At 39.4% G+C, this 13,481-nt stretch overlaps 1 protein-coding gene across 3 annotated transcripts in view; it reads left to right on the plus strand.

Annotated features, from left to right (window-relative positions):
* The window catches only part of SMC5 (structural maintenance of chromosomes 5), an 86,888-nt gene extending 79,261 nt beyond the window's left edge, over nt 1-7,627 (plus strand). For 2 of the 3 annotated variants that reach the window (XM_026001562.2, XM_072762407.1), the window contains 7 exons: nt 1,075-1,119; nt 1,538-1,633; nt 2,064-2,168; nt 2,375-2,494; nt 3,829-4,008; nt 4,091-4,186; nt 5,250-7,627. In XM_026001562.2, the coding sequence (XP_025857347.2) occupies nt 1,075-1,119; nt 1,538-1,633; nt 2,064-2,168; nt 2,375-2,494; nt 3,829-4,008; nt 4,091-4,186; nt 5,250-5,393 (786 nt within the window). In that variant the 3' untranslated portion in view covers nt 5,394-7,627. The remainder of the gene's footprint in view (nt 1-1,074; nt 1,120-1,537; nt 1,634-2,063; nt 2,169-2,374; nt 2,495-3,828; nt 4,009-4,090; nt 4,187-5,249) is intronic. The other variant, XM_026001563.2, reaches the window with a different exon arrangement.
* Nucleotides 7,628-13,481: the final 5,854 nt, after the last annotated feature.

Here is a 13,481-nt window from a genome sequence, read left to right on the forward strand (position 1 = left end):
TCTGCCTGCCAGGCGGAGACTCGAGGAGGGACCCAAGAATGAAAGCAAGGAGGCCATTTAGAAGAGGATTGCTTCGGGCCAGGCCAAAGGGAAAAGTGGCATGGAGCAGGGTAGGAGCACTGGAAAGGGAAGTTTGCCGACCTGAGGATCTTTTCGTGACAGCAGGACTGGCTAATGGATTTCAGGAGAAGGGCAAGAGGGAGAACCACCCCCTATGTTCTGCCATTGACTGAAGGAGAACTAGGTTTGCCCCCATTGGTGGGTAGAGTGGGTGACAGGAATCTTTCTGTTGGACCATCTCCACCTGAAGACGCCTGTTAGGGAGCCTGTGAAGACCCATGCACGTGCGCAGCACAGGCTGAAAGCTCAGCAGTCACGTCAGAGCAGCAGCAGATGCTGACTAGAGAGAGCAATTCAACTTCTCTAGGCTTTCAGAAATAGTTAAAAGACCTTAAGATTGAAGTATTAGATTAATGTAATACTTCAGGACCTTTTTCAGAGTGTCAAGATGCATTTTGTATGAGCATCTTTTGTCTGAGCGTTGCAGGTTCCCCCTCAGACAGGAAAGCGCCTGTGCCGACTTCTCTGTCAGGGCTCAGAAGGTAGTACGGTTGACCCTCGAACAACATGGGCTGAACTGCACGGGGCCACTTCTAGAAATTGCCCCAGACCACAGGGCAATTTCTTTCAATAAATACAGCACTAAATGTATTTTCTCTTGTGTTTTTCTTAATATTTCCTTTTGTCAAGTTCACCATAAGTGTACAGTATATAAAACCCGTAACCTACGAAGTACGTGTTATCTCACTGTTGATATTATCGCTGAGGCCTGCAGGCAGCAGTGGACTACTGGGAGTTAGATGTGTATTTCTGACTACACGGCGGGTGGGGGCGAGGGGGCGGTCCCCTAACCCTGCGTTGTTGGAGGGTCAGCCATGCTGTGGTGAAATTCTACCATCGAAGTAATTGGATTCTTAAGATGCTTTTGTCGTTCTTCATAAGTACAGTATAAAGTTCTAACTTCTTGCTCTCTTTCAATGCCCCACATATTCTGGACCCATTCTACCAATTCAGCAAGTACCCACCATTCCAAATGGACACAACTCCTCACCCCCCATGGTATGCAGCGCTCTTTCTGTTCTCCACACTCCTCTCCCTCTGCCTCGCTTTTCCCCAGCTACTTGCTTGCAGGCCCCAAGATGAAATTGAGGCCTCTTCTTTCCCTTAACTCTCTGTAGTTTCTCCAGCATGAACTGGTATCCCTTCCTCCCCCGTAACTCCCTGTAGCTGTAGGATAGAACTTTAATACTCAGCACCAACACTCGGCCTTAAGGTGTTACCAGTGTTACTAAGTGTATAAAGTGGAAGCTTTTTGAAGGCAAAAACCCCTGTTGAATTCCTCTGATTCCTTGTATGCTAGCATGCTGTTGAACACATAGTAGATACTTACTCAGCAGAACACTTAACTGTTCAAACAGAACTGCTTCTGCTGGACTGCTTGTAATAACAGACCTTTGTTTTTTTTTTCCCTCTTTAGGCTTTCCAGGATCTTCCAAACACATTGGATGAAATTGACGCTTTATTAACTGAAGAAAGATCAAGAGCTTCTTGCTTCACGGGACTGAATCCTACAGTATGCTACTTGCCCTGTTGCCTCCCGCAAGCACCACTGCCCCCTTCCTCACACCCACCACGCACGCGCACGCACACCTCCTTCCAGCACTCGCCTCCCACTCTGTACTAGAGCTCTTGGTAATAATAAGCCAGACAGCAGGAACAATGTGCTTTAAATGCCAGATTCTGAATCTATTAGAATTTTAAATAGACTCTTCCTAAGGAACACACTGTTCTGTGCCTTTCCTTTATAAAAAGAATCATTGGGCTAACCTGAAATACTGCAGTGTCTATTTTTTCAAGGATAAAAAAACACGTTTAGTAGAAGAACATAAATTGCGTACAAACAATGCAACAATTGGCATATTTTCAGTTAGTATTTTAATTGATGCAGAATTTCCTGTAATGTTATCCTTTGGCAGATTCTTAAATAATTTTTTCTCTGCCAGGTTGTTGAAGAACACACAAAAAGAGAAGAAGAAATAGAGCAATTAACTGAGGAACTAAAGATAAAGAAGGTTGAACTGGATAAATACAGGGAAAACATTTCACAGGTCATTAACCTTTAACTTTTCTTTCTGTCACGTGCTTATCATATGGGAATGTAGAATAATGCAAACTGAAATGACATGTTTCTAAGAACAACTGCCATGTATGGTCTCATGACTAAATTGATCTTTGTTTTATGGACAATTTTCTGTCAGAACGTAGTAATACTTCTTTTAAATTGCCCTTTTATGTTGAATTGATTTGCTTGCAGGTAAAAGAAAGGTGGCTTAATCCTTTAAAAGAACTCGTAGAAAAAATTAATGAAAAATTCAGCAATTTTTTCAGTTCCATGCAATGTGCTGGTGAAGTTGATCTACATACAGAAAATGAGGTAATATTGCATTTGAAATGTTTCTTGGCAAGTAATTTTAATTATATGCTAAAAGTCTGTGTAAATTATTTGTTTATTCTAGAGTTATACCTGTGAAAATTTGCTAACTACAAAATCGAGCCACCTAGGCACCCTGAATAAACCAGTTAAGCATCTGCCTTTGGCTCAGGTCATGATCCCAGGGTTCTGGGATCAAGCCCTGTGTTGGGTTCCCTACTCAGTAGGGAGTCTGCTTCTCTCTCCCCCTCTACCCTTCCCTCTCTTAAGCTCTCTCTTACTTTGCTCATTCTCTCTCTCCAATCTTTGAGAAGGAAAACACCACCTATGGGAGTCCATCAGGGTTTTTTTTTGTTTTGTTTTGTTTTGTTTTTTTTGCAACATGAGACAAGTCACTATAGCCTTACTAAAATTCTTTTTTATATCCAGATAGGTAATGGTTATTCAGCTGTGAATGAATTGCTATATAAATCTACCATTCTCCTCATTAGAAGAGTCCTTTAGAGATTGGCAAATGTAACTGAAATACAGTATAATATCAGTGGTTTCCTCTTTTATTCAAGATTTTAAGAGTACACAGGAATGAAAATATTTGGAAACTTGTTACTAATTCCTTAAACTAGAACAATGCACTACAAAATGGTAGGTGTAAGATAATTTTGAATCAGAAATGTGTAAAGTGAATGTGGACTTTGCTTTAAGATCATTGGAAAATAGTGAGGCTAGTTGGTAATTTTACTGAGCTTATTTTAGTGTCTAGTTTTGTGTATGTTGAAAATTTTCCCTAATAAGTTTTTTTCCGTAGGATAGAAATGAAGACCATAAAAGATCATTTTCTTTCAAGCATGTGTGCAATCTTGCATGTACGTTCTGTACATAGATACAAAGCAAGGTAGTGCTTTAGGAACTTTGCCCTATGACTCCTTCACCTGCTTGAAGTGAGACATAAGGATAGTCAACATTATTTCACTTTTCAGTTCTATTAAGATAGATTTTGCCATAGTGAGGCCATCCACAGACTTTTTAGGTTTGTTACACAATTAAGAGACAGTGTAGTAACAAATGTAATTCATAATATACTGTGCACGTGCTGGGCTCTGTGCCGAAGCACTTAGAAGTCCGTTATCTCGTTTCATCCTCCCAGTTACTCTGTAAAGCAGTATTCTGATCCTCCCTTTTTTACAAATAAAGTATCAAAGAAGTAGTTGCTGTCTACGAAGCTGTTAGAGATCTTTAAGGAACTAACTCTTCTAATGGATTTATTCAGTCTATCATCAAATACTATAAAATTGCTGGAGAAAACTGTAACCTTTCAACAACTTTTTACTGTTCTACAGGAAGACTATGATAAATATGGAATTCGAATTCGAGTCAAATTTCGCAGCAGTACGCAGCTGCACGAATTAACCCCACACCATCAGAGTGGAGGTGAAAGAAGTGTTTCCACCATGTTGTACTTGATGGCGCTCCAGGAGCTTAATCGATGTCCATTTAGAGTAGTTGATGAAATCAATCAGGTGTGGTGCTTATTCTTTTACTTGGGCTTTAGTGTAGCTTATAATAGATTGAAATGTAATCATTATTGTTGTCATTGTTTAGGGAATGGACCCGATCAATGAACGGAGAGTGTTTGAAATGGTTGTAAATACTGCTTGTAAAGAAAATACATCTCAATACTTCTTTATTACACCAAAGGTGGGTAATAAGACATCTGCACATGCTCTGTACTCAGAAGTCCCCTGTGGTCTAATCATGGAGCAGATTATGGCCCGATCCATAAATGAGCAGAAACACTCCCCCAAAACAGAACTAAAAATATTTCAGTAATATTTATATAAAGGGGACAAGTTCCAGTGACATACTTAATCAGAAACCTTATTATTGGAAAAAGAAACGTAGGAGGCATAGAATTATGTTCTAGAACCAAAATTTCCTCCCTGCTTTTGGCACTTTTTATCTAGAGAGGCTCTTCTTTTAGTACTTTAAAAAAGGGGCGGGGGGGGGGCAGGAGAATATAACCCTAGAAGTCTGGCCCTCCTCATTTCCTCAAAGACCCAAGGATGCCCTGCCCTTCTGTATTTGCCCAACAGCAGTCCCCTGGTGCAGGGCAGATCTTAATTATCCTTATGGAGAATTTTCCATAAGCTAGAACCATTATGCAGGAAATTTTCTTTTGTTACATCTTGTGCAAGAACTAATTTGTAAGACCAATACACTCAAAGGTGTGTTTATCATCAGATTTCCCTTTTAAATTAAGTAGTCATGAAAAATTTCATCGGAGAGCCCACCTTAAATGCACATTTTCATAGAATAGAATAATCTGTTTTTTTCCTGTTACTCTCTGGAATAGTCAGAATGTTTACCACGCTATTGTTTACCAAACACCCTGGTGTATGAATCCACCCCTCTGTCACACACTTTTCAGGCTACCAATCTTTCATGGGCCATACAAGTTGCTTGTGAAGTATATGTGGATAAATGAGTTAAAGTATGGATCCTAGGAAAATTCTGAAGGACATACTACCAGGGTCAGCCTAGAAGTTGTAGAAGCATACTTGGCCTGGGAATGCTGACAAGGCATTTGTTGATGATTCTTTAGGCCAGGTGCTAGCTCAAGTAAGGATCGTAGTCTGGCCAGGTATCTTATTGAATTGAGAACTTCATACTAGAAATAACATTTGACTTGACACATGTAAGGTTGGCAAACTGTGTCTCTTAACGTATGGCATTGTGGGACCATCTGTTCTAACACTTACAGCTCCTGCAGAATCTTCCTTATTCTGAGAAGATGACCGTATTGTTTGTCTACAATGGTCCTCATATGTTGGAACCTAACAGATGGAATTTAAAGGCTTTCCAAAGGCGGCGGCGCCGTATCACATTCACTCAACCTTCTCAATAAAAGTAAAGAGCAGAAACGGAGCATTTTTGGTTAAATCCTGTTTATCAGTATGGCTCACCTGAATAAAAGATTCGTTAAGACTAAGAGATGGGTCATTTTTGGAAACCTGCTGTTAAATACAAATGGGTTGATGGATGGAGACCATAGTCACTCTTTCTATGGGGGCCTCATCTGACAGTAGAAATTAAGTCTTCAGTTTCTGTTGAGCTCAAGTTCTTGGCTCTCTGCCTATGAGTCATTGGGTTCCCATGGTAAAAGGTATTCACTGTTTCACATCACAGGTACAGGGGAAGGGGTGACCCAGCACAGGAAGTGTGGGTGACCTGGTGATCCCGAGCTTTAATTCCAGAGTCACTTTAATTACTTTCAGAGTCTAAAGAGGACTCTACAGCTAAAGTCCTCCCAGTATAATATTTAATTTAAAAAGAGAATCAATATGGAAATGTCTAGACTAATGTATAATAATTATTTATGACAAATCTATTTCTTCCTATTAAGAAGGATTACCTTATCTCACCAGGAAATGGAATTTTATGGGCCTTTAAAAAATTTTTTTACAAAACGACATTATAATTGTATCAGTATCTCAAGGGAAATATGTACTGGGCTTTAGAAATGGTAGGGGAAAGTCTTTGAAATGCCACAAGGTGGCCACTAGATGATGCAATGTGCAACCAAAAGATTGACAGGAAAAAATCAAGTGATAAGGGTTTTTAAAGAATAACCTGGAAAAGTGTGTGTGGGTTTGGTGTTTTGTTTTGTTTAGTTTTTTTAATTTAAAGTCAATTGTATTTTACATCTTCAATTTCTAAAAGCATTTTTATAATTATTTTTAGTAGGATTTTTTCTTAAGATTTCATATACTGGTTTCTACAATTTATATTTGAAACTTTTCAGTGTTATTTCAAGAGTGAGGGAAATATTGATTTGTTTTAAAACACAATACTTCTAGAACCTGAACTTTTAGGTCCTTCCTTACAGTGTTGACCCTACCCAATTGTCTTAAAAAGTCTAGTTTAAACTGGTTTTTTTTGGAGCAAGAATGAATTAGATGAGAATCATTTGTTCCTCTGAGTTACACTAATAGTGCCAAAACTAAAAAAATAAATCCATTGGACTAATCCAAGAACATGTCTCTGAACAGTTGAATTGGATCAATGCCAGTAATGACAAAATTATTTTTTAGTTGGTAGCTTGAATAAATTGAAGAATTGCATTCAGTTTGTTTCGTATATTCATCACTAGCCATGGAAATTTGTATTATTAGGTTAAAAAAATAATGAACCCTAGTCTATATCCTCTCACCTGGATATTTTCTCTTTAAAAAGGTATTTTTTTTCTTGAGAAAATTTTAAGAGAGCCTTCTACTCTTAGCCTAATGCATGTATTATGAAAATATTTTAAAATAACATTTTTTACTAGTGTAACAACTCACGTAAAAGTTGAAAAACTTGGTAACCTACTAGTAGGTGGATCTTGTTACCAAATATTTGTTGTTTAATACTTTGTTTTCCACCAAAATATCTTTACTAATATGTGCTTACTGTCATTAGTTTTTTGTCTGAATTAGTGCCAGTCATCTTACTTCTGCAAAATGATTATCAGTGTGAAAAAGGAGCTTGAAGATGAGTGTGTTTGGGGGGGAGGGGGGGAACGATCAAGTACATTTCCGTTTACATATGGCAGTAATTATTTCCATAACTTGTTTGTAAGCATTTTATATTTCTCTACTGGACAAAGTTAATACTTGGTTTTACATTGGATTTTGAGCTGTAAAGGAAAAATTATGTATCATTTTAACATAAGAGAATAAGAAGTGTAGCACATTATATATACTCAGCCACTTAAAACTTCATATATTTTCTGCAAAAGTTGATTTCTAATTACACAAAAAATGTAAAAACACCAAGTCTGATTTGATGAATAAAATATTTAAAACCTGAAGGTGACAGGTATCTTTAATGCGAAAAATCCTCATCATTTGCCTAAGGAGAGTGTCTCTATTCAGATTTGTAGTGTTTGAAGTTTTTTTTTTTTTTTTTTTTTTTTTTTTTTTTTTTGCTGCTTTCTTATTGTCTTTTGGACATTCGCTTACTTTCTTTGGAGTACGGATCTTTAGTATGTGAAAAATGTAATTTTGTCCTGCTATAGTGTGTGTCTGTGTGTGTGTAACTGGGGAAAAAAATCTGTGGGAAATGCTACTTTGTTGGTAATAAATGCATATTTTCATATTCTTTTGGTGTATGTTATCTTAAATAATGGTTTTTACACTTTCAACATTATTAAGAGTCATTCTAGTTTTCACACTTACTGAAGAACAACTCTCTTCAGTGTGCCTTGCCAGCCTGCCCGTGGTCAAAAGCATAGAAAATTTTGTTTCACATTTGCCTGCAAGGGAAGTACAGTCTAACAGCACTGAACACAGTGAAAAAGTTTGAAGCCATCTGAGGAAGCCAAGTTACAACATGAATATAGACATTTTTTGCTAAAAACATTCACAGTATTCTTTTTGTCTTCATACAGTAAGCTCTTCTCTTGCCTCAGTTTCCTCATTGTAAAATGAGGGTAATACTTCATTTACAGAGTTGTGGAAGGGAGCATAGGAGGTCAGGGGCCTCTTACTAGGGCACCTGGCATCCTAGTGGATGCTTTATTAATGTGTCCTTATTTTTTTTCCAGCTTTATTGCAGTTTTGTATTTTAAATTTCTTACATTTGAGAGAAAGAGCGAGCACAAGTGGGAAGGGGTGGAGGGAGAAGGAGAGAATCCCAAGATGACTTTGTGCTTGGGGGGGTGCTCAGTTTTATAACCATGAGCTCATGACCTAAAACCAAGAGTCAGACCATAACCAACTGTGCCATCCAGGCACTCCTTGCATTTTAAATATTTAAAAAATGTAATATACTATATTTTATACATCAAGGTATGAGAATTCCCTTTTAAATGAAGTTAGAGTTTTTTCATTTGTGTCCATTGTTCCAAGGACAGACACCTGTAGGTTTTGAGTGAGCCTCTCAACAGATAAAATTGTCATACACCTTCATGAAATTTGACTTCGTTAATTAGATGAATTGGTATAAGTATCTTTAGAGTAGCTCATCTCTTTATAGTCACACCATAGGTTTTGGAAAACTTGTAATCAATACAGTTTGCAAATTTGGGAGATTTGACTCTACTGATAATTTGGGCTTTTTTATTCCCAGTGGAAATTTATATTTCTGACATTTTTTTGTTGAGCTATTCACTCACTGCTCCAAAGTAAGTTATTGATGATTGGAGTTTTTAAAAAAGCTGGCTCAAAAAAAAAAAAAAAAAAAAAAGCCCCACTCTTCCAAAGACAATGAGCTGGGCTACTATAAGAGGATTTGGTGAGGCTGGGCTCTGGTTCTATGGGCTCCGGCTTCATCTGAGAGACCCGGACAAGATGTGGGGTGGCGGTTTGGGGGCAGATCAGAAACATGAAGGGTGTTCTGCTGCAAATCCTGCCTTACCTTTCTGATCATCCATCTGTTCATTTTCTTTTGCCTCTCAAGAGCATGCTTACACATTCGGTGTCCAGGCCCAAGGGTTCAAGACCCCTTGGCACCCTACCCTGTCCCTCAACCTCTGCTCTTATCATGCCCAATACTCCTTAAGGAGTGGGTTGAAACAGGATAATTTTAAATTTGTTTAAAATCTTAATTTAGTCCCAGTGATCTCTGTGATATGTTCCTTTCTTCGTTTGCAAATATTAGCTGTTCAATTTGGAAACAATCTTCCAAGTGGCTTAAATCAGCCTCCTCTTTCCACTGTCTTAATTCATGAAAGGAATCATTTGAGTGATGAGGCCAGCACCTATTTTGTAAATTAGGTTGAGTAAGAATTTGTTTATAAGCTGTACTATACTTTCAAAGTGTTTCCACCCAGCAACCCCTGTACTATCGATTAATAGAAACTTAGTAAAAACTTGAAAGTCTTAACAGTGCTATCAGTAAACAGCAGAGGTGGAAATAAAGAAACATTTTTCCCCGGCATACCATACTGCTATTTTAATCAGGATACCTTGCCTTTTAGATTGGTGGAAGCTATACCATCAACATTCCTGGTTGTGTAATCTACTTCGTTATGGCTAATACTTGGTGTTCTGATATGCCCCTGGATTAGGGTACAAGTTCTGCAGTCACAAAAAAACCCAGATACAGCTTATGTAAGATAGAAATGTATTCCTTTCTTAAAAGAGCATTAAACACCCTGGGATTCTTCACCCAGTTCATATTTTTGCTGCTCTGCCGTTCTCAAACTGGGTTCTCTCATGGGCCAGGATGGCTGCTTCAGCTCTTGCCAACATTTGTATCCAAATGATGAAGAGGAGAGAAAGGGACAAGAAAGAGGAAGACATGGCTACCACCGCCTTAGAAGTACTGTTACGTAAGAGGCCCAAGTTACTTTAACTCTTGTCCTGAACTGAGTGCCACAGCCTGTATGAGACTTGACTATGTCATCCTGAGTTACCTAAACTCCAGCCACTCTGTTAAACAAAAAAGGGGAGAGTGACTACCGGGAGACCAGCAGGAGTCGCCACAGACCCCAAGAAGATAACCCTATGGCCTATTGACCGCGTTTTCAGAGAAAAGATCTGTCAAGTTTCCCATCGCACCTAAAGATCCAGTTACCACAGCCTTGAAGATGGCTACACGCCACTCCCTCTAAACAGCAGCCCCAAGCCACTGCTATTCTCTTGCTCTCTCCTTTCTTCATAGCATTTCTCACCACTTGTGTATTGTGTTTGTTTCTTTTCTCTACTAGAACCTGAGTTCTCTGAAGGCAGAAGCTTCATTGTGTTGAGTGCTATCACCCCAGAGCCTAGAAGAGTGCTTATTAGTACACACAGTGTAATGGTATCATGAACGAATGCTCTTTCTCCCAACGCTGATGGATTAGAGCATATTCCATTACCTGTATATTCAATTCTTATTTACATGTATTACAAGCAAAGCACTATCTTATGTAGTTTGAGGAATAAAAATACGCCCCATGTATGATTCCACTCTGAAAGAATTTAGGGTAGGGATTTATTCAAGAAGATGATGTAGGACGATCTTGAACTCCCCTCTACCCACAGACATACGGTGGCTACAGCTACATATGGAACAGTGTCGTAGAATAACCTGAGCCTGGCTGAGAGATACCTAACCCAACAGACAAACGAGAAGAAAACCACATCAATGCAGGTAGTACAGGTTGGGACACAAGCTTGTCAACCCCTCCCCCCCCCAGGCACAGTGACCCACAATCAGGAGGAGACGCCACTCCAAATCCAGAGGGCCCTCCTCCCGCCGCCCACCACTAGTGATAAGAACTCAAACCCATCAGGTGCCCCAAATTTTCAAACATGCACCTGAAAAGACCAGTCCCCATCTAGTTTTACAAACCAATGGGGCTCATAATCCCCAAATCCACCAGACTATCAGTCTGAGAAATAGCTCTGAAAGGGTGTGTGTGCTTGAACTCACCTGCCCCAGATCCCAGCTCAGACACCACTGACTATGCCTAGACTTTATTTTTAATAAATTTATTTTTTATTGGTGTTCAATCTGCCAACATACAGAATAACGCCCAGTGCTCATCCCGTCAAGTGCCCCCCCTCAATGCCCGTCACCCATTCACCCCCACCCCCCACCCTCCTCCCCTTCCACCACCCCTAGTTCGTTTCCCAGAGTTAGGAGTCTTTATGTTCTGTCTCCCTTTCTGATATTTCCCACACATTTCTTCTCCCTTCCCTTATATTCCCTTTCACTATTATTTATATTCCCCAAATGAATGAGAACATACACTGTCCTTCTCCGATTGACTTACTTCACTCAGCATAATACCCTCCAGTTCCATCCACCTTGAAGCAAATGGTGGGTATTTGTCATTTCTAGTGGCTGAGTAATATTCCATTGTATACATAAACCACATCTTTATCCATTCATCTTTCGATGGACACCGAGGCTCCTTCCACAGTTTGGCTATTGTGGACATTGCTGCTATAAACATCGGGGTGCAGGTGAGGGACAGGCTTCTAATAAAACATGCATCTAGAGGCTGTAATCCTTTCCAAAGACCTGCAAAAGTGGGCACTTTCTTTGCACTCTCCCTCTGCCGCATTCTAGAGCACTGTGTCTCCCAGAACGGAGCTTTACATGTGTCTGGTACCCTGGTTTTCAGTCTGATAGCCAGGGAAGCTTGTGTTTTTGGGTACTGTGAGACTAACAATCAGTTTTTGGCAGGCTACTACCCCCTAGGATACTGCAAAGACAGTAGACTGAGGCACACTTCCAGTCTCTGTGAAGACCTCTTTGCTTGTCCTGGAGCTTTGGGCCTAAGGAGCAGGTTTCAGGTTTGACACACATCTAGTGGCCTATGGAGCTGCTCTCAAGGAACATATGCTGTTAGATGCCATGTTGGTGCTCTCCTTCTGCCTTACTTCGGCTTGGCAGGATCTCCCAGAGAAGAGCTTGTACACATTTCTGGAGTCCCCATTTTTGCAAATACCTCCCAATTGCCTGGCTTTGGTGGCCAATGGGTCTTATGTGTGTGGTCTTGAGCACTATATATTTGCACACTTCTGAAAGCTGCTGCCTGAGGGTCTGGCTTCCAATCGGCCTGAATCCAGGTGCTGAGAGAGCCTCTTCTCTGGGATACTCACAAGTCTTGGCACATACTCAGCTACTGGGAGCTACTAAAAATATAATAGGCTGCTTACAAGCACAAATATTTGAAAGACAAGAGCTAGGGCAGGATTGAACAACAGGGTTTATCTCCTACATGAATTCACTTCTTCAAGACTAGGAGAGGTGGCTGCTTCATCTAATGCATAGAAACCAACAGAGAGCCAAGCAAAATGAAGCAGCAAAAAAGTATATTGCAAATTAAAGAACAAGATAAAAACTCAGCAGAGAAAAAAAAAACAATGAAATGACAGTAAGTAATTTACCTGTTAAAGAGGTCAAAGTAATGATTGTAAAATGCCCAAACTGGGAAGAATGGATAAACACAGTGAGAACTTTAACAAAGAATGGACAACATGAGAAAGCACCAAACAGAAGTCGCAGAGTTGAAGAATACAATAACTGAACTAAAATATACACTAGAGGCATTTAATAGATTACATGAAGCAAAAGAAGGGATACATGAATTCAAAGACAAAGCAGAACTCACCCAACCTGAGCAGCACAAAGAAGAATGAATGAAAAGAGGAAAGATAGCATAAGGGACTTATAGGGCAACATCAAATGGATTAATGTTCCTATTATAGGAATCCCAGAAAGAAGAGAGAGAGGGGCTGAAGTCTTATATGAAAAGACAATAGCTGGAAATTTCCCTAACCTGGGGAAGGAAACAAACATCCAGATCCAGGAAACTCAGAGTTCCAAATAAGGTGAACTCGAAGAGACCCACACTAAGACACATAATTAAGATGCTAAAAGTTAAAGATGAGAGAATCTTAAAAACCAGAAGAAAAAATAAGTTGTTATTGTACAAGGAAAACCCTCATAAGACTATCAGCAGATTTCTTTCAGCAGAAATTTTGTAGGCCAGAATAGAGTGGCATGATATATTTAAAACTGAAAGGAAAAAAAAAATCCCAAAATACACTACTCAGCGAAGTTATCATTCAGAATTGAAAGAGAGAGAAGGAATTTTCCAGACAAGGAGAATTTTCCAGACAAGTAAAGCTAAAGGCTTTCATCACCATTAAATCAGCCTTACAAGAAATGTTAAGGGACTTCTTTAAAAGCTAAAAGAAAGGGTGCTAATTAATAACAATATATAAAAGAATAAATTTCACTGGAAAAGTAAATATAGAGTAAAAGTTTAATTCATCACTTGAAACTAGTATGAAGGTTAAGACAAAAACAGTAAAAATAACTGCTTACCATAATTAGTTAAGGGATATGCAAGATAAAAAGATATAAAATGTGATGTTAAAAAACAAAATGTGGGGGACACCTAGGTGGCTCAGCGGTTGAGTGTCTGCCTTGGACTCAGGATGTGATCCAGAGTTCTGAGGTCAAGTCCCACATTGGGCTCGCCAAAGGGAGCCTGCTTCTCCCTCTGCCTGTG

The sequence above is a fragment of the Vulpes vulpes genome, chromosome 1 (genome assembly GCF_048418805.1).
Source record: "Vulpes vulpes isolate BD-2025 chromosome 1, VulVul3, whole genome shotgun sequence".
Taxonomy (NCBI): domain Eukaryota; kingdom Metazoa; phylum Chordata; class Mammalia; order Carnivora; family Canidae; genus Vulpes; species Vulpes vulpes.